The following is a 20,576-nucleotide window of genomic DNA, read 5'->3' on the forward strand; positions in this document are numbered from 1 at the left end:
GTATTTCAAACAAATAGGAGTCTTATTAGCAAATTTTAACAATATTCTCTTCACCACAATGCATCATGGGAATGCTGAGAGACAGCCTTTAAGCTAATATATAGGCTATCGGTTTTAGTATGGTCCTCAACCTCCACTGGAAACCGCTGTGTTTTAGCAGCGGAACATCAGCATGCTTTTACACCTGTATGGCAGAAGGGGGTGGTAAAGACCTCTCTGTAATTTTAACTATTTTGTCAGGGTCTCTGTCAGCGCCCATGTTCTCCACCTCCTCCTCTCCCCACCCACTATCGTAGTCTGCAGGTACCACATACGCTCTCCTCGCATTTAAGGAAAGACACGCAAAACTTCCTATAGATAATAATAGCCCACTGATAAAGCTGGTTCTTATCTTAATACTGTTATATGTGCAATGTTTATAGACATTGTTTGCGCTATGAGGGTGACTCAGGGGTTTTAATGATACACTCACACACACGGTTTTAATGCATGCTATTAACACATTTATTTTAGATTGTAAATGAAGAAAAAATAAAAACAACCACGATGTAGGCTAGTTATACATAAATAGCTAGACTTTGTGCTAGCTATCCGCTCATTTAGCCTTTTTTACTGAAAGTTCTACCTGTAAAATATAGGGAGGCTAGCATAGCCTAGACTACTACAGACAGGGTTGGTAGGATACCATATTCAATCACGTGAAACACGTACCAGAAACAGATTGTAATAATGTGTGTTGCATAGAATAGTCCAGACCCCTTTTTTTGGTGTTGCTTCATGGACCCACCCTAAAACCTGTAAAAAATGTGTTCACAAGGGTCTACTATTATCCATCCCACTAGCCAATTGCATAGGCTATTCTCCTAATACGCCTGATGTCACCTGTCTGACATCTTCCTGACCATTGTAGTCCTGTCCATGGCTACTTGCTCTCCCCCTACCCAAAGATTTGAATGACTTACACTCCAGAATCATTCGACAGTGGACAGACTGTATGGGATTGGCTGTTAACAGCGATCATACCACTACTAACTAAAAAGATTGCTGCATCATACAGCTAAAATATCCTACATCATCATGCATCCGTGTTTACTAATGTAGAACTCTCATGTGTTATATATAGCTAAAGAGTGTTTTAAAAGTATAGAAAGCGCATCTGAGAGATTCACAGATTTTGGCGAAACTACTTAAAGCCTACTGTTAGATGTTAAGAGAGATTATATGCACATACAGTATTGCTGTCTAATAAATATTTTAAATACATAAGATGTTATTTTATTAATGACGTCTGTCTTAAAATATTCCAGGTAGGCTATAGCTTAACCAAATTAATCTCTAATACAGGACCCTGTAGTGTGTGTGTGTGTGTGTGTGTGTGTGTGTGTGTGTGTGTGTGTGTGTTTTCACACAATGGACAATGCTAATGTGTCTGACTGTATACCTCAACCTTAAAAAACAAATCATACCATAATGTAGGCATGTACTTCATTTACATTCTAACAATATTTCTTAATAAATAGGCAGCATATGAAATCCAGAGTAATCAATCAGAAAATTAGCCTGTTTTATTAAATCATTACCTCCTCATGCTTTTAATGTAGACATAGTGTTACAGAAATATGAGTTTGGACCAGCAGATATTAGGAATGTTGATCAAACTGGGGTGACCACTGTACAGTACATTATTTTGACAAAGTGGTGGACAGATGTGGATTAAAACAAGTACGGTCACTGACCTCTGCTGAAAGGGTCACATTGGCCTGTGCTATCTCATTCACAGGATCTAGTATACCTCTATACCTCCACCCCCCCCCCCATTCACGTTTACGATCCCGTGTCAACTTCTTCATTATTTTTCATTTCCTGATGAACAGGCCACCAGCCAGTTAGATGGATGAAAGATGAAAGAAGCACATTGTTCACTTGCTGGAACATATCAACAAACATACAATGAGTAATTGTGTTTTTTTGACAATCCAGTCTGACAACTTACCCGATGCAGTGTGACTACTTACCAACTTTCTTTGCTGGTGAATCTGGACAACTTTGATCCTAATAACTTTCAGGTTTTCAGCTGAAATTGTTAAAACCCACTATTCTCTCCTGTTTTACAATTTGGCCCCCAAAAAACATTATAAAAAGCTTTCTCATTTATTAAACCAAAATGCAGGTAATCTGAGTGGAGTCGAAGATATAAAAGACAATCTAGGGGAAAACATTCATTTTATAGGTTAACTTAGGTTAGGTTAACTTTATTTTTTCCCAAGGGGAAATTCTGCTTGGGCACAGTGCAGTGTTACTTCATAAAAACATCACAAAAGACATCACACATCACAAAACACATCAACAAGAATCTGAGAAGCATGACGTGTTGTACATCACAAGAGGAAAATATAAACACAGAAGAAAAAGGACATTGTTGACAACATAGTTCCATGGATTAAAGTGCAAGTCCTAAAGTGCTAGTGTGGTTATTGCACATTGCTCCATTGAACTGAAGTTTGTGTAAAATGCATATGTTGTGGTGCTAGTATGTTTATTGCATGTTGTCCTATTGTACCGAGATCACATGTAGTGTGCCAATAAGTGCTCACATATTTATTGCACATAGCCCTATCTCACATTGTTCAGCAGCTTAATAGAGGCTGGCCCAAATGATAATTTTAGCTGTTTGAATTTGCATTTTGGTACATAGAGTTTTCTTCCTGATGGCAGAGTTTCGTATTCAGGGAAGAGATTGTCTGATTTAATTTCCCCAGCCTGTTTCATAACTGTCTGGTCATACAAGCTGTTGTGCATGTTGGCAAGCTTGTTTTTCAACTTAATTGTTAAGTTGCCAAAAAACATTGTCCTGCTTCTAACACATCAACTTTGAGGACAAAATGTTCACTTGCTGCCTTATACACTCACAGGAGAAACATTCCCAGTGCAGGGTGGAAAAAGTATGTGGACATTTAGATTTAAAAACTGGTTGACCCTCCTTTGGCAGCAATAACCTCAACCAAACGTTTCCTGTAGTTGCAGATCAGACCTTAACAACAATCAGGAGGAATTCTGGACTTGATCCTTCTTTACAAAACTGTATCAGTTCAGCATTATTCTTGGGTGTAAATTGCCCCGTCAGGGTCCTGAAGGCGTATTTTCTTTTTCTGAAGCCATTCTGTTGTTGGTTTAATTCTGTGCTTTGGGTTGCACAAACAAAGATCAAAAAGTTTTGTTAAAAATAATATTATTTTGTTTTTGAGTTTCCTTCTTCAGAACTGCAACATTCATTTGTCACTTATCCGCGCAGCTCTCTAGGCTATCACTATTGGGTTTACACCTACGAGCGCCTGCTAAGAAAAGTTGTCTATGCCCACTGTAGAAGGAACGTTGAAGCAGATTTGTGTGAAACCTGTGTTCCAAAACTTACACCAATATATTCCATATAGACAGCTAAAGTTAAGATCACAGTGTTAAAAGCTGTGTGTGTGTGTGTGTGTGTGTGTGTGTGTGTGTGTGTGTGTGTGTGTGTGTGTGTGTGTGTGTGTGTGTGCGCGCGCGCGCCTCTCTGCATTTGACTGCCTGGGCTCAACAGAAGGACCAGTGGTTGGGTGAGTAAGCAAGCATGTGTGCTGTTGGGCAGAGGTAGAGGAGGACACACAGCAGAGTGAGGGAGCACAGTAAGACACACACACACACCCCAGTAAGACCTGGTCATCGGCTCCCATAGTGCCTTTTCTTCAGCACTGAGAACTGAGGCCTTTAACATAGAGGGCTGCCCCTGTACTCAAAGAATCTGGAGCTACAGTACGTAACTACAACTCTATGTCGTATAAGCTTTGCCGTCTTCGCCTCACTGGCCCACACGGTACCACCAAGCACAAACCCACCAGCCCAGAGCCATATAATGAGCCACCAAGTCCCCCGCAGTCCGCGGCATTGGTGTTGGCGTGGGCACAAGCACCGATGGCGCAACATGGGAGGCAGCAGCGGGCCAACCCATGTGTACTAGGCAGGGAACCGGATGGGGGGCTTCGGAGCTGTACAGATGCAGGCAGAGTCAGGACAGCGACCGCACCAAGGGTCTCATTTGTAAATGGTGCCTACGTACAAAACAGGGCTGAAAACGTGCCTACGCCACTTCCCAAAGGTTGAACCAGATTTAGGATAATAAACACAAACTGTTTCTGCAAAAGAAATCCAAAAATATGTTGTACCGTTTAATCAGGAATCAATAATTGTTCTCACATGTTCGTTGCCTTATCGAGTGGATGTGATGTGCTGCTTGTAAAAATGTTATGGAAATATAACACAATTTTCTTGTACTTTACAACAAGTGATATTTATTTTAACTCATTGGCAGCCTCGTTAAGTGAGTGGACGTTTAAACACAAGCGGAATGCATTTGGTTTACTATCCTTTCAAACGGGGAATCCAAATTAGTACCTGGGTCATCCCATCTTGCGGGTCCCCCCCTACCAGCCAGTGACATCACTACTCAGGAGGGATCCCCCTTCCTGCGCTCTGTTATAAGGGGGTGGAGCTCCGGTGCCCCCTTTCCTCCAGTACACAAGCGTTGCATGCAAGGCGGTAAGCCAGAGATTGGATAGTGAAGCCGACCAAAGCCTGCACGGAGGATTCCATGTAGGCCCAAAAATGACGTCAAAACCCTGCGACACCACGTCAGACGTAACCGTATTGCTTCGATTATAATCTCTTGAAGAATCTAAAGTCAGCGATGCTACGGTGCAATATGAAATCAGCACATTGTAGCCTATTTGTCCTGTATCTAACCATGCTTTACTGTAAAATACTATCACATATAACACATTTCACAGTACATTCACAAAATGATGAAAGCTAAACTATGCACATATTTGGTGTAAAAATAGGAAATCATCTTCATGACAAAACTCCTCCCACAAATAACCACGTTGTGATGTATATTTGTTATTTTTCCTTCAGGTTCCCTTTCAGTGACAAAGACAGGTTGCAGCAGTGGATACACAACATTAACAAAAAGGACTGGACACCAAACCAACATTCTTGCCTGTGTTCCCTTCACTTTAAGCAGGACTGTTTCGTCCATCGCTGGAATCGAGTTGGTCAAATTTTCTACTCACATTGCCATTTCAAGCCCAAAGTGCGGCGCACCAGAGCAGGGCAGAACACAAAGGCCAAAAACACATTTGCACTCACTCAAATGTTAGTACCTAAACCTAAGTCACTGACTTTATGCATGTCGACCGGCTAACCCTGAAGCTCCCTTGTGTTGCTGCAATGTAGCAAACGAGGGCGTTTTATACGGACGCTGAAGGGTACCTTTAGCGTAAAATCCTTACGCTTTGTCACGCTGTCTGAAAGCGTCAGTTATGACGCTTTGAGATGAGAATGCGTTGTAACTATGCTCACAGTGACCATAACCAGGCTCCCAGTGACCACAACTACGCTCATAGTGACCACCACCATAGTGACCATAATCATGCTCGCAGTGACCATAACTACACTTACAGTCAAGAGCCAATGATTATTGAGATGGATGAAGCCAGCTGCAGCCATTCTGCAGATCATACTGTTTACACACTGGAATGCTCCCCTAGCCATCTTAAGAGGAAGGTCTCATTTGTTCAAAATAAATTGTTTTCTTGCAAGAGGAGACTGAGGCTTCGACACCAGAGAGTAAGAAGTCTGAAAAAGAAGGTAATATCTCTCTCTTCAGTTATTGCTGATATCAAAAAACTGTTGCTTGTTTCCACTAGCTGTGGAGATATGCTGGAGGCTTCGTTTGAAGGAGTTGCAAAAGAAATCCTTACTAGGGCAAAGTGCAGGAGTAAATCTGCCAGATCTTCTAAGGTCTTTTGCTATGACTCTCCATTTCTACTCTGCCAAAGCCTACCAGTTTGTCCGTGAAAGCTTTAATTGTGTTCTGCCTCATCCTCAAACAATCCGATCATGGTACAGCACCATCCCTGCAGACCCTGGCTTTACGGAGGCATTTTTTCCCACGTGGAGGTAGGAAGGAAGATAGGTAAGGGGACCATTTGTGCTCTCATGATGGATGAGATGGCTATTAGAAAACGTGGAATATGCTGAAGGAAAATTTCATGGTTATGTAGATGTAGGATAAGGTAAAGTGGATGACTCATTGCCAGTAGCCAAGGATGCATTGGTCCTTATGGTAGTAGCTATCGATGGGTCTTGGAAAATCCCTATTGCTAATTTTCTAGTGGATGGTTTAAGTGGAGAAGAGCGAGCCAACATCATCTCAGTGTCTTCATAAGCTGTATGACATTGGAGTGTGTGTCGTTTCACTCACGTGATGGACCGTCTTGCCACTTTGAGATTGGCTCCAAGAACCTGCATCATGGCAAAGTTGACAACATGAGACCATCATGTCCTTACCCTGCAGACCCAATGCAGGTTGTGCATGTAGTTTTTGATGTCTGTCACATGCTCAAACTCTTGAGGAATACTTTTGCAGATGGGCGCGTTTTCCAGACAGGCAGTGGCAAAGAAATTAAGAGGCAGTACCTTCAGGACCTAAACAAACTCCAGGAGACAGAGGGCTTGAGGCTTGGCAATAAACTGAAGATGGCCCACATTAAGTGGAGAAACCAGAAGATGAAGGTCAGTCTTGCTGCTTAAGTTTTTAGCAGCAGTGTCGCTGATGCTCTTGAAGACTGTAACAAGAAACTTCACTTGCCTCAGTTTCAGGGTTCGGAGGAGACCGTTGAATTCCTGAGAACTATAGATTTAGCATTTGATATTCTCAACAGCAGAAACCCTGTGGCAAAGGGTTCCAAAGCTCCTCTAAAAAGTTCAAATAGACTTCACACACCGAGTCTCTTGGAGAGAGCTGAAACATATGCACACAGGTCTCAGGAAAACAGGCTTGAATGGGTTTATTGCCAGCTGTAGAAGCATTTCAAACAGAGCTGGTTGAAACACAGGGTGCACGTTGCAGGTACCTTCTCACCTACAAGTTCAGCAGAGATCATCTCGAGCTTTTCTTTTATGCTGTTCGGCCCTGCAGAGGCTATAACAACAACCCAACAGCCAGACAGTTCAAAGCAACTTACAAATGTCTTCTGTTGAAGCATCAGGTGAAGAATGGCACTGGAAATAAGGCACTGGTCTCAGAAGAGATGGCACCAACATGTTGGCAGTGATGGTTGGGCCAGCTTCACAAGAACCATCCTAGATTCTGACCATGACTACAGTGTCTGCCAATATGTGGACTGCATCTCGGTATTTAAAGAAGCCGCTATACATTATATTGCTGGATTTGTCGTGAGAAAGATGAAGTCACATATAAGCCTGTGAAAAAGTCTCGCACAGCCAGTGAAACAGGCATGCGCTGACAGGGGAAGCCCCTTAACTAACTGACACTGTGACATCCTACAACAGTTTTTGTGAGGACATGTGTGTGCTGACTAAAACCTTCCACACATACAACAATCAAAAACCCTGGTTCACAGCAAAACTCAGGCAGCTTCTTTGGACCAAAGAGGAGGCCTTCAGAAGTGGGAACAGAGTCCTATACAACCAGGCCAGGAACATGCTGACTAAAGAGGTCAAAGCAGCAAAGAGGAGATACACTGAAAACACTTTTATACAGCCATCCTCCAGTCTGTCCTCTGCACCTCCATCACTGTCTGCCATCAAAAAGGACAGAGACAGACAACAACGGACAGTCAGGACTGAAGAAAAGATCATCGGTGCCAACCTGCAGGATTGGGGCGCAGGACAGCCGAGCTGCCGTCACCCTGGATCCTGAGACATGACAGAGCCACGGAGGGGGAAGCCAGATAGCTGACCCTCTTGGCCGAGGTCAGAGCCACGAGTAAGGCAACCTTGACCGCAAGGAACTCCAGGTCCGCTGTCTCCAAAGACTCAAAAAGGGGCTTAGGTAGCGCATGTAAAACTAGCGCCAAATCCCACTGTGGAGCAGCCGACCGCCTGTGCCTCCACACCCCTTTCAGGAAATGCTTCACTAGCGGGTGAGTGAACACCGTCCTATCACCAAGCCATTCATGACAGGACGAGATAGCAACAGTGTAGGTTTTAATCATACTGAACGCCAGACCTCTGTCCATGAGCAGCTGGAGGAACGAAAGCACCCCCGGCAGCGGACAGGCCACTGGGTCCAATACATCAGTGTTGGATGACCGACCATTTGGAGGAGTAAGAGGACTGAATAGAGGCAACTCTCGACCCCTGGATGGTGCACACTGCCTCACGGGAGAGACCTAGACCCTTCAGGTGCCACCTTTCAGCCAGCCCCTGTGGGTCCGGCCAATCATGCCCCCCACAGTAGATGTAACGTCAGATTGTAAACTGCATGACCTTAGTGTTGCACACATCCTGTCCACACGAAGCGTAATGTCTGCTTCAAGGGCTCATGAGACACAGCCTGCCCTCTGTGAACCAAAGGGACCTGGACATGCAGAAGGACCCTGTCAGTGATGCCGTGATTATGCACAAGCTTCTGCACATTGCACATTTCTTCAGAAGAATCTGTACAGGGTGTGTATGTATTCTGTCCTCACGAAGCGTAATGTCCACTCTTGTGGGCTCATACAGTTTCTGTGAGGAGGGGTGTGTGAAGGGACCTCTGACTGTGAACAGAGAGTGTACTGCTTGTTGCTCTGAGCTCAAGCTGCAGATTAGCCACATGGCTAACGGCAGCTTCCTCACACAGTGTGGGGACAGGCACAGACAGCATTTGTTCAACAACTTCCATAAAAGGAGCAACAAGATTTCAAGATACAGCTTTTTCCGACCCATAGATTACTAGTCATCTGCTCTGAGCGACGTGGGTCAGCAAGGCAATTTTATTTATATAGCACCTTACAAATACTAGTCATTCAAAGTGCACCTTTGTGAAGCTAGATAATTGCAATAGATAATAAAATCAAGATTAAAACAATACACATCTCAGTCAAAGTGCATTATATAGGCGAGAGAGAGAATTAAAAACGAACCACAACATTTACTTAAAGCTGCAAGCGGCCCCCATGCGTGTCTCGGGTGTAGCGACAGCTGGGACTCTTGCACTGCACTCCAGCTGACATGGCTCTGGAGTTATCAATGCAAAAATCACATCGGTGACGTGCCAAAAATGTCTCAAAGTTTGGTTGAGATGTCAGTTAGTTATTCAGTTCAAAGTGGCTGACTTCCGGTTGGGTTTAGGGTATAACTCTCCAGCTTCCTGTTTAATTGCGAATAATTACAAGGCAAGAGCATTTGACAAGAACTTTGAGATGGATGTGCTCAACCTGCTATGGCATAAATGCCTCACTATGGACATTTTTGACATAAGTAATACATTTTAACGTTTCCTTTCCAGATGCCAGTAAGTGGCACTATCATTATGACTGGATATTGACATGCAAGTCTCTAAAAGGTTTACTTGTGAATTTTGGGACAGATCTGACTATGTCTAGTCCATTTACATGCTACTTTCTTTTTCATGGCGGACATCAATTCAACGCCGCGCCCATGCCGTTTGATCAATCAAAAATAGCTTCGCAATTTAACATCACAAGGCTCTTAAGATTGCGCTGCCTGCATTTAAAGAGTTGATCGGGTTAAAGTTCTAGGAGCAGTTTGTTAAAGTACGGACAGTGTAAATGGGGTAAAATTTTTTAAATATTTCAAATTAAGTCTAGAGATGATACATCGGTCTTTCACATTTCATACAGCTAGGTAAAATGTATTGCAGGGGCTGCTTTGTTGAAATTTTGTAGGGGGTGCTATTGAGCCAGTTTTACACAACCACGCCCCCAAACCATATCAGCCAAGACAAAACAATCCTCTGAGGAGCGTGCCACGTTTTGTGAGGGTTTGATTATCCCTAGCCATGTGACAGCTTCAAAGGCTTTAGGGGGCGCTATAGAGCCCATGTGCCACCCTCAATCTTAAAAATAACAAAAAATTTAAACATTACCAGTTGGAGTATGGCTGCAAAGTTTTGTGGCTCTTTGAGCATCCTAAAGGCCTCAAATAACTGTTTAAAAAAATGAAAATGACACAGGAAGCACAAAATGCCTCACTTCCTGTTAACAAAAAATCTCAAAGAAATAAGAAATGTGGACTTAATAAGAGCAATAATCCCACCACATCTCATGAAGATCAAAGAAACCTTTTCCAAAACATAGTGTTTGTTTTATTGCGCTATTGAGCCCCCTGGCCACGCACATCCCCAATCACTGCAGAACATTGGAATTCCCACCATGAGGGTTCAGGTACCCCAAGGTCTTGAAAAATTAGTTCTAAATACTATAAAAAGAGATCAAATAAAAGTAACAACTGATATTAAAACAATTACAACAATGAGATTAGTATCGGCCAGCAGCAAGCAATCCGGTTGCTAGAAGTCATTAGCCACAGCTAATGACACCAAGCAAAGACCCACCTGCCCAGAGCCGACATAAGCCATATAATCCCCCAAAACCTGTCACCAATGACAACATGGGAAAGCAGAGAACCGACCCAGGCGTAAAAAGCTGGAGACCGGATGGAGGGCTTCGCAGCTGTGCAGGTGCAGACGAGGTCACGACAGAGCCCCGCACACTCACAGAAGACAATCACTGAGACAGAATGCAGTACTGAGTGAGTCAGCGAGAAGCGGGAGACATCCCACAGGTTAGAAAAAGGCCAGGGTTTGCAACTCAATAGCGTATTCTGCACACGATGGAAACCCTAGCATAAAGTAAACAGCCTTCTGGAGGCATCTTTACCCTTTCTCATTTCACACAGGGAGTGATGAGGAGACTGTGACCTAGGTTGGAAAAGCCTGGGAGTAAGTTTCGTACTTTCGAAGTAGTGCATGATACTGTAATCGATAACTGTTGTTATGTTTGTAATTTGGCTTGTACTTATACATACGTCATTTCTCACATGGTATACATTATAAGACTCTCTCAGTTAACCAACTAAAACACTCTTAATTGAAAACCTCTCACACTGATTTAGTGTTTCAACTCTCATATATAATCTATTGAAATTTAAAATGTCAACAGAAATAGCTTTGACAGACTTTTCACAATTACAGCTGAAATATTCTCAAACACTACCGAAATGTTATACGCTCATATACAAAAATCCTCATACATACATACACCATAGACATTTTACCTGAAAGTGTTAGTTACACATGTAACCCCAAGTTTGGCTTCTGTCTTGTAAAAGGTGGCAGATTTAATGCATTTAAATCACATTTTTCAATAGATATCTGCCTAAGACATTGCAGTAATTGCTTTTGCTGCCCTGCAAACACATTCTGCACAGTTTTGAAAAAGGAAAGTCTGTCAAGATGGTCAAGTTAACAGTTTGTTTTCCTACATGTGCCAAATCCACCGTTACAAACTAATGAAGTTGTAATAAAGTTAATTAATTAAGCATCCTCAGAAGATCTCCTACAGCTGCTGAAGTTCTGGCACGGATGGGAAGTTCTTCCACACAAACTCATCGTCGAAGTTGGACGTGGCAGCATGCCTACAGCCAGCACATGCTTCGAAACAATCAAGCTCCAATCATCATCATTATCAGCCATACAGTGTTTTTCGTGAAGCTCTTTTTGCAAGCATCAACACCGTGGAAAGTGAATTTGGGCTTGTTTAAGGCCAAACATTTTAAACTGGATTAATGATCGTTGTAATTTTACAACCAGAGATATTAGTTTTAATATTTTAAATGTTTTTGTTTTATCTCTGGAAAGTGGAAAATAGTTCAGATAGCACCTATGAATGCAGAGAATCCTCAGGCAGCTCCTTAGGGTGTAAAAATGTAAGTTAGTCGGTTCTATGCATGTTGAAATCTAGAAGGTGGCCGGGGCCTGACAGCAAACGCTCTGTCCCCATTAGTTTTCAGTCGAGACTCTGGAACAGACAACAGACCTCTGCCCGAGGGTCTCAAGGTACGTGCTGGTGCGTATGGGACTAAAAGGTCAGAAATTTAACAAGGCGAGAGGCCATGAAGAGCTTTAAAAGTGATCAATAAAATTTTAAAGTCAATTCGAAAACATACTGGGAGCCAGTGTAATGAAGCTAAAATAGGAGTAATGTGGTCATGTTTCTTTGTTCTGGTTAAAAGCCTGGCAGCTGAGTTCTGGACAGTCTGGAGTCGATAAGTAGACTTTTGAGTTAAACAAGTGAAAAGGCTGTTGCAATAATCCAGGCGTGATGAGATGAAGGCGTGTAAAATGGTTTTGAATCTTTGCAATAAAAGGCAGTTTTGAAATTGGTCTAAAATTTTGATGGAGGGAGGGATCTAAACCAGGTTTCTTTAAAAGTGGGTTCACACAAGCCATTTTAAAATAATGAGGGACACAACCAGTAGATAGGGAGCTGTTAAAAACAGAGATCAAATGGGGCCCAACAGAATCCATTACTTTCAGTAAAAACTTTGTAGGTATTACATCAAGTGGGCTGGAGGACACTCATTTGTGATACTGTTTTTAAAAGCTCAGACAAGTCGATGGGATAAAACTGGTTAAAACTGTTGTTGCTGGTGAGGGACCTCTGAGTAAGAGGCCGTGGGGGTAATAGAGGCTCTGATTGACACCACCTTATTGGTAAGATAAAAACAATTCACAGTCATCATTACTTCCAGCTGAGGCACAAGGAGGGGTTGGGTTTACCAGCTGATCCACAGTCTTAAACAGAAACCTGGTGTTTATGTGTAGTAATGAGTTCAGAAAAATAGTGTGTTCTCGCATCCTTAACCATGTTATTGTAGTTAATTAATAAATCCTTCAGACTGAGGTAATGGACTTGGAGACTGGATTTTTTCCATCTGCGCTCTGCTTTCCTGCATTCCCTTTTTAGGCTGCGAATTCTGTCCTTTATCCAGGGTTGCTTACTAGCTTTAGACGTAGGTCTAACCTTTAGAGGAGCAGTAATATTTAGTAACGACAAGCAGATATGATTGAAATGATCAACCAGATTGTTGGTGTTGGAATCAGACAGGTGTTGGCTTTGGCTCTGAAAGAATGCGCAAAACTTTGAAACACTTTGTTCATTAAAGAAGCGAGAACACACAGAGCTTGGGGAGGCGGCATGAGTAACAGGCAAATCGCAGCTACACACAATACATCTGTGGTCAGATATGGTCATGTCCACTAATTCCACAGAGGAAATGCTGACACCCAGGGTAAAAACCAAGTCCAGTGTATGACCATGGTTATGTGTTTGCCCTTTGAAATGTTGTTTGAAGTTAAAAGAAGTGGCCATATTTAAAAAGTCAGTTGCATTAACATTGGTGGGGTCATCAACATGAATATTAAATATAATATTATAATAATATAATAATAATAATATATATAATATATAACATAATTTAAAACCAGAGTAGATAAAAATTCTGAAGGTTCTGCTAAAAATCCTCCAGGTGGTTTTGGGGGGGGATAAATTATAACAAATATGATAGGTTGCAGCCCTCCAACTTTAAGAGTGAGAACTTCAAAGGAGTTAATTTCATCACAGCGTACTTGATGACATTTTTAATTTTCCGTATACACGCTCACTAGCCCACCACCACGACCACTGACCCTCGGTTGACTAAAACAATCATATTGAGGCGGACACAGTTCAGCTAGCTGGCTATAGTCATTCATTTGCAGCCAGGATTCAGTTAAAAACATAAAATCTAGATTTGCAGACAAGATAAAATCATTGAAGATGAAAGTCTTACTTGACAGAGATCTCAAATTGAAGAGAGCCATTTTAAATGAGTTTGTTCTGGGTGCTGGAGTTGGTGCAGTTGTCCTAATCCTTAAGAGATTGCTATTATTTCTGTGTGGGATGTGCACATTTCGGTTTACTGTTGTAAATTATTAATTAAATTAATTTAAACTATGTGTGATGATTACAGGAATAGAAGTCTTTGGAACAGCGCTGGGAGCAGACGGCTTTACATGCCAGTAGGTGGAGACAGTTGTTTGTGGCAGTGAGGCAGAGATCTGTTCAGTGAGCGGTGGTGTGTCCAGGTGTGCTGCATGAATGATTAGTCATTCACGTAAGTCCTGAGGGGAGGACCGCACCACATGCTGTATGTGAGCAGCTAACATTTCTGAGCCCCGTTTGTTTGGGTGAAGTCCGTCTGTCTTAAAAAGAGACATTCTTTGCCAGAAAATATTAAAGTTATCGACATAACACACACCGTAAGCCCTGCAGGCGGACTGGAGCCAGTCGTGGAGGCCAAGGAGTCTACTGAAGCAGCCAGCATCGTGACCAACAGTGGGAATGGGACCAGAGATACAAATGGACTTTCCACACTGCTTTAAAAATTTAAGAAGACCGGGTGTCGGGGGTACTGTGGGGTTGGTGACGGTCTTGTCTGAATTGTGTCTGCGGTGGGATTGTGGGGCGATTGTTGATGCATCTTGATGCATTATGGTTTTTCCCTGGGCAGGGTCTCTGGATGGCTGCTGGGCATAGTTTGTGCATTGGAGTCTGGGGGATGCATTTCCTCGTTGGCTTGGAGGGACCTGTTTGCGTCCCTGTTTTGCTTCGTTGGCCTCGGATCCATGCTTCCCCATTTCTCTGTCGGCCAGTTGTTGGACCCCTCTGGATACTGAGGTATATAGTTAGTTTTCAGGATGTGCAGTGTGGGTGCGGGGCAGGGCTGTGCTCCGGTTTGTTCTGGGTTTGTGCCTGGAGTTCTCGGCCCTTGATGGGTGGGTGGGTTGTTGGTGGAATGCAGCTGAGCTAGTTGATTTTGCCTCGTTGCTGGTTTGGCTGGTGTTCCATGGCGGCCGGGGGGCGCGCTGGGCATGGGGGATGTCGGCTGGCGCCGGCGGCCTTAATTTTTTCCGGCGGTTGGGGGGACGGTGGAATTTTATTGGCGGGTGCACGGTGACCTGTGCGGCGCATTTGCTGCCGGGCTGGGACTTGCTGCTGGTGTTTCTCTCCGCTGGCTTTCACTGTCGTGTTGTTCCGTTTGCTCTCTCTCGTTTGCCCAACCTCGCACGCGGGATTCGCGGGGGTCTGCTGGGCATGGGTGTCGCCGTGCTCGCGCAGTGTGCACGTTGGGCTCATCACTTGGTGTTGATGATTGCGTGGCATTTGCGCATTTTGGTTGTTTGCTGTGCGGCGGTGGGGTGCTGGATGGGGGGAAGCTACTGGTCTGTTGTGTGTGCGCCGCGGTCGGTCCGGGCGCTGCTCTTCCTCTTTTGCGCTCCGTCGGCATTACGTTGTCAACTGCCATTTGGGTCGGGGTCTTCTGCGTTTGCATCGCAGTGCATCTGGGAGTCTTTGTTTTTTTTTATTTATTTATTATTTGATTTGATTTATTCTTTTTCTTTCTCCCACCCCTATTGGCTACTGGGGTTCTTGCCTGCCTGTTACAGTCGTGGCGTCCCACTCTCACTAACAACTACATTCTTTAACAGGCTTATGCGCACACACATGTACACACACACACATACAGACACATTCACCCACACGCACACAGACACACACAGACACAAACAAACTTAGGTTGTCCCTGGTAGAATTATTCCTGATGCCTTTCTTTCAGTTACTTATTTAAATTAATTATTATTCCAGCTCTCGTGGCTGTGTTGTGTTGCTTATTTAGTGTGTGTGACTGTTTCTTGTTTTCATTGTTCTCTTAGTTGTCTTAATATGTCAGCTGTTTATTGCTGCTGTTCGGCTGGTTGTTTTTAACTATTATTATTATTTTTATTGTTTGTTTGTGTTTGTTTGTTTGTTGTTGTTTTTCTCCTCCCCAAGCCTGTTCTATTGCAGGTTTCGTTGCTTTCTGCAATTGGTGTTTCCCACAGCTTTTCCCTGTTGTCCCCACCTTGCATCCCCCTTTCCCCCTTCTCTTACAGGTGTTGTCCTTTCTCTGTGCTGTCTGTTTGTGTCCTCCATCCCCGTGTCTGCCCCACTGTCTGGCCTGGTGAGAAATCAATACATAATTAAATAAATAATAAAACAGACAAAGGAGTATTTTAATACTCTCTTGTTAAAGTAAAATCTGTCTGGCACAATATGGTATCCAGGTCATTATACTCTATACCAGGCTGCTGGGCAGGACAGGTAAAATAAAAAAAAAAGAAGTTAAGAAGACGGTTAAAATCTGATTTTGTCAGCTCAGACTGCTGAAGAGCTGTGTCATTTGTTCCCACATGGACTATCACTCTTGTGATGGATGGACCGCTGGATGGACCGGAGTGTCGTTAGACAAGGCTGCATAGCGGTTGGAGAGGCCGATGTGCGGAGGAGAGGCAGCCCCGTCCGAGCCTCTCTTGCAGCCACGGACCACCACTTCAGCCCATGTTGACTGATGCTTCAGAGTCAAGCAAAAGGAAAGCCTGGGAAGGGTAGAGGGGTCCCATAGCACGGTGTCCTGGATGTTAGCGGTTGCGCTAAGAGAAACAATCTGTTTGGCTTGTACTGAAGCCACATCTATAAAGCCAGTCAGCAGGGAATCTTTCTCTTTGAGTTCCTCTGAAAGTCGTCGGATGTCTTCCATAAGGTCAGCAATCTTTTTGTTCGCTTTCTTAAGGAGTGTAAAGTCCTCATGGGGCAGAGTTATCTCGGCTAGCATAGTCACCCGAGCTTTGTTGTGGTCCGTAGCGTTGATGGCGTTTTTACGGTCATCTAGCTTAAAATCCATGTGAGAGATCACATCATGTCTGCTTTGATGATGGTAGAGCTGGAAAATAATTTAGTGTTTACTGCCCTGCAGTGGTCACAAAGAGGAACTACCTCAAGGCAGCACATGTCAAGTCAGTGGTAACGCAGTAAGAAAACACATAAGTAATGTTTTGGACTATACCATACTTTCTGCAGCAAAATTCATTTGGTTTTCTGTTGTGAGTGATTAAAAGTGAAAAAGGGCGTGTACTATTCTTTACAAATACTGTATTAATAATAAGGTAGTAGGAAGTATTCTTTAAGATATTTGTTCAAATTTTCAGTGGCAAATATTTAAACTTAACATTGATTAAAATTGATTTTTGCAAGTTGAAAAGATAAATTAAATTTTATGTATTTTACCACTGTGAACATACAAATGTATTTTGAAAAATTTGAACATTTTATTAACAGAAAAACGGGAAAGGGTGAATCAATGTATGTATTTGATTTCATATTTTATGTTGTACTTCATGGTCCTTACAAAGTGGTAAGGTAAATAATAAGGTAAGGCTATATTGTGCAGCTCCTCATCATACTTGGAAAGTTCCACACCAAAAAAGTGGACTGGATCTAAACCCTGCTTCAATCGATTTAGTGTTGAACTGAAACACAACTGCACCTCAGCAGAACAGTTAAAAAATAAAGAACTGAATTTGAGACGTATCTGATTATTTGTATCTTTACAATTTTTGTTGATATAATGAACTTTACATCAATAACTTAAAATAACACAGTAAGACACCACACTGACATCTCAGACACCAATATTTAAAAAATAAATCTAACGTAACAAACTGAAGCAAAAATAGAGAGAAATATTGATAAAATGATTATGTAATTGCTCTTTAGTGGTCACAGCTAGATCCTCCAACTCCACAACCTTTAATCATAATAATAGAGATATGCATTCTTGTTTGGAGGTAGTCATGTTAATATTAGGTAATAATATCTGTACGAATTCCAATTGAACAGCAGTCAGGTGCAAAAATATGTTACCAAAATGTCAAGCTCATAAGGAGTTGCAATTCGTTATGATACACTTGAAAAAATGCCATTATTGGTAAGAATCTGGTCTATCAAAATAAAAGCCACAAAACTCAGAACAAAGTTTTTTATTTTTTGCTTGCACCACGTGTTGAGTGTTTTTACCAGATGGAATTTGCACACCATTTATATTATATTCTTCTGTGAAGTTCACCTTGTACATCTTGATATTATATTTGCACGTCTTGCCCTGTTTCATATACTGACTGATATGAATAAGATATTGAAAGTGTTGTCTGATTGTATAAATAGAATAAACCATCACCTGTTTGATTAATATTCCCCCTGAGTGCACAATAAAAAAAACATTTAAGAAAATAAAAAAGAAGAGATGTTCTATCAAAACAACCCAACACCAGTTTGATTGATATTCCCTTGCGAGCACAAATAAATACAAGATTCAGTAAAATAGTCTGACATTACTCTTACTTGACAAATTATTACTAACATACTACAGACCAATGCAACTGATTGTCATTTATATTTAATTCATATACTTTTAATAAGTTGGTGCAATTTTAAAGTTAGTTCCATAATTTCTATTGTGTAATAAAGGGTTGAAATACCTGCAACTAGAATAGAAAAAACCTGTTTGAGGACCTTAACCTTTGACAAGTTCAGTTCATTGTGGATGTTTGCGCCAAGTTTGAAGAAATGCCCTCTATTGTCAGCATGGTGAACATGGTAAACATTATACCTGATTAACATACACATGTAGCATTGTCTTAGTGAACATTTTAGCATGCATTAGCATTTAGCTCAAAGCACCACGGTGCCTGAGTACAGCCTCACAGCAGAAGGGTCCAGCTTTGGCCTGTAGACCAGGGAGCCCATTGTGTATAATCTCACAATGGACCAATGGAGGACTATGAGGTCGCTGTTGAATCTAGTTCGAAGTTCATCACAAAAGAAGATGGCATTTGAGATTGTAATCCACCTTTTAGTTTCAGTCTTTATGCTAATGTTATGACTCCCCGTATTGTTTAATTTTATGCTGCCATCAAGTACAATGTTTACACATGGGTGGTAGAAATTGTGCATTCATGTTGTGTTGGAATAATTGGAAATTTGTTTTCCCTAACTGGGAAATTCAAGTGAACGCCCTCTGAAGTCAGAACAATTTGGAAAGTCAAAGAGATTTGTGGCACACACACTCTACTGCATGCTGTTCTCTTGTAGAAATCCACTCTCTTTGAGCACAGTATTGACAGTTTGTATGAGGCGGGTGCTGTAGCTCAGCAGTCGGTCATCGTAAATCAGCTGGTCTGGTTTCAGTTCGGTTTGTATCGCAGCTCTGCACAGACAGAAAGCAGAAATCCAACTGTTATACAAACTGAGCTACAAGCACCAGAGTGCTCAAATCTGCATTTGAGAGATTTCTTTTAATAATAACCTCAATGTCCCTCATAGAAACAGAGGGGACTCTTTGATAATTTAACAATGCGATTTTTCAATCCCATTTTGTTTATCCAAAACTGATCCTGAAAAAATTGGATTGATTTAAATTGCTGAATGTCTTTAATCAGGTTTCTACTCTTTCTAAGTATAATCTTTATCTTCAGCTCGCTGAATTCTAGGCTGGGTGGTAGGATGGGGGTAGAATTAAAAAACAATTACCAACATTATGATGGAATTCTGTGTAATTCTATGAATTAGTATTGATTGAAACTACACTGCTGACTGAAGCCACTGCTGATGGTGACAAGCAGGGATTAACCTGTGACTTTCTGTAGATCTGAATAGGTCCAACACAGGTCCTGTTTAAAAGGGGTATAGTATAAGGTGTGTCGTATTGTTCAACTCTAGATTATTATACAAGATGTAAACAAAAAATTAAACAATTAAATTAAACTTTTAACATTATGTCAATAAGAGAGCGATATCAGAGCCATCCAATAAGCTCACTACGAACGTTGTGTAGGGCCCCACATGTTAAGAAGAGCTCCGATCGAAGCGAGTGTTAATGTTTACAACTTTGAGAGGATAAAGAGGAATCTAGCCTATCCTTCTGGACACAAGAAGAGAAAAAAACTCACTGACAGCAGTCAGGTAAATGTGTTTTCTCTCCTCTCAAAGTCTGATGTCAGCAGATAACAGTGATGTTAAGTTAATAAGCATCTGCAGTGCATCTCTCTAGTCTGTCTTGCTAACCCAGCTTGGCAGCACATCTCTTGGTCTGTCTGTGTTTTGGTTGCTTGCCAGACTTTGTGCCTAAACAACATTACAATAAATTACAACTATTAATTAAGTTTGATGAACGCAGATGGGAAACAGTGTTTATAAACTATGTTCATGCGATCGTCAGCCAGTCCAAGCACAGTGGATCCACATTCAGCCTCAGCCAGTACTAGCTTGGACCCAGTACAGACACCTTCAGCAGGTCACACAGACCCAGGTGAAGTACAGGTTTACTAAGAAAATAGTGCAGAGCAAAATGTGTGCTGTGATTCTTACAGAAACTCATGGTGTAGGTGGTATTGACACAGATGATGTTTCAATAGAATAAATGCAGCTGAATGCATTAAATGAACATCTTATTAAAAGAACAGTGCTGTAGTTACTTACAAATACAAAAATTGTCAAGTTCAAATTCAAGTTTGATGGAAAAAACTTTTAAAAGCAGCTCTCTGGATCTTTGTGGGCTACGGCTACCAGATGTCATTCAGATTTCTGTAGAATGAATGTAAAGTCATTTTTCCTCTCTTCCTCTCTCATGGTTGTGAAAATTCAATTTCACTATGTTTACACCTGCTTTTTAGATAATTTCCCCAACAAAACTCACCATCTCAGACTGTGGGACTTCAGTGAATCCAACAAAATACATAATAAACCGCAGTTAACATTTCTACTTTTATTTGTATGGTCCTCACTTAAAAGCATGTAAGGAGAGTGGCACCCATT

The 20,576-nt window shown here is 42.0% G+C and overlaps 1 protein-coding gene across 1 annotated transcript in view; it reads right to left on the bottom strand.

Annotated features, from left to right (window-relative positions):
• Nucleotides 1–17,730: 17,730 nt before the first annotated feature.
• The window catches only part of LOC119883600, a 38,828-nt gene continuing 35,982 nt past the window's right edge, over nt 17,731–20,576 (bottom strand). The window contains exon 9 of the mRNA XM_038694342.1: nt 17,731–18,969. Coding sequence (XP_038550270.1) covers nt 18,831–18,969 — 139 coding nt within the window. The 3' untranslated portion in view covers nt 17,731–18,830. The remainder of the gene's footprint in view (nt 18,970–20,576) is intronic.

Source organism: Micropterus salmoides, unplaced genomic scaffold (genome assembly GCF_014851395.1).
Source record: "Micropterus salmoides isolate LMB-PRFRI ecotype aquatic unplaced genomic scaffold, ASM1485139v1 Ms_hic_scaffold_3, whole genome shotgun sequence".
Taxonomy (NCBI): domain Eukaryota; kingdom Metazoa; phylum Chordata; class Actinopteri; order Centrarchiformes; family Centrarchidae; genus Micropterus; species Micropterus salmoides.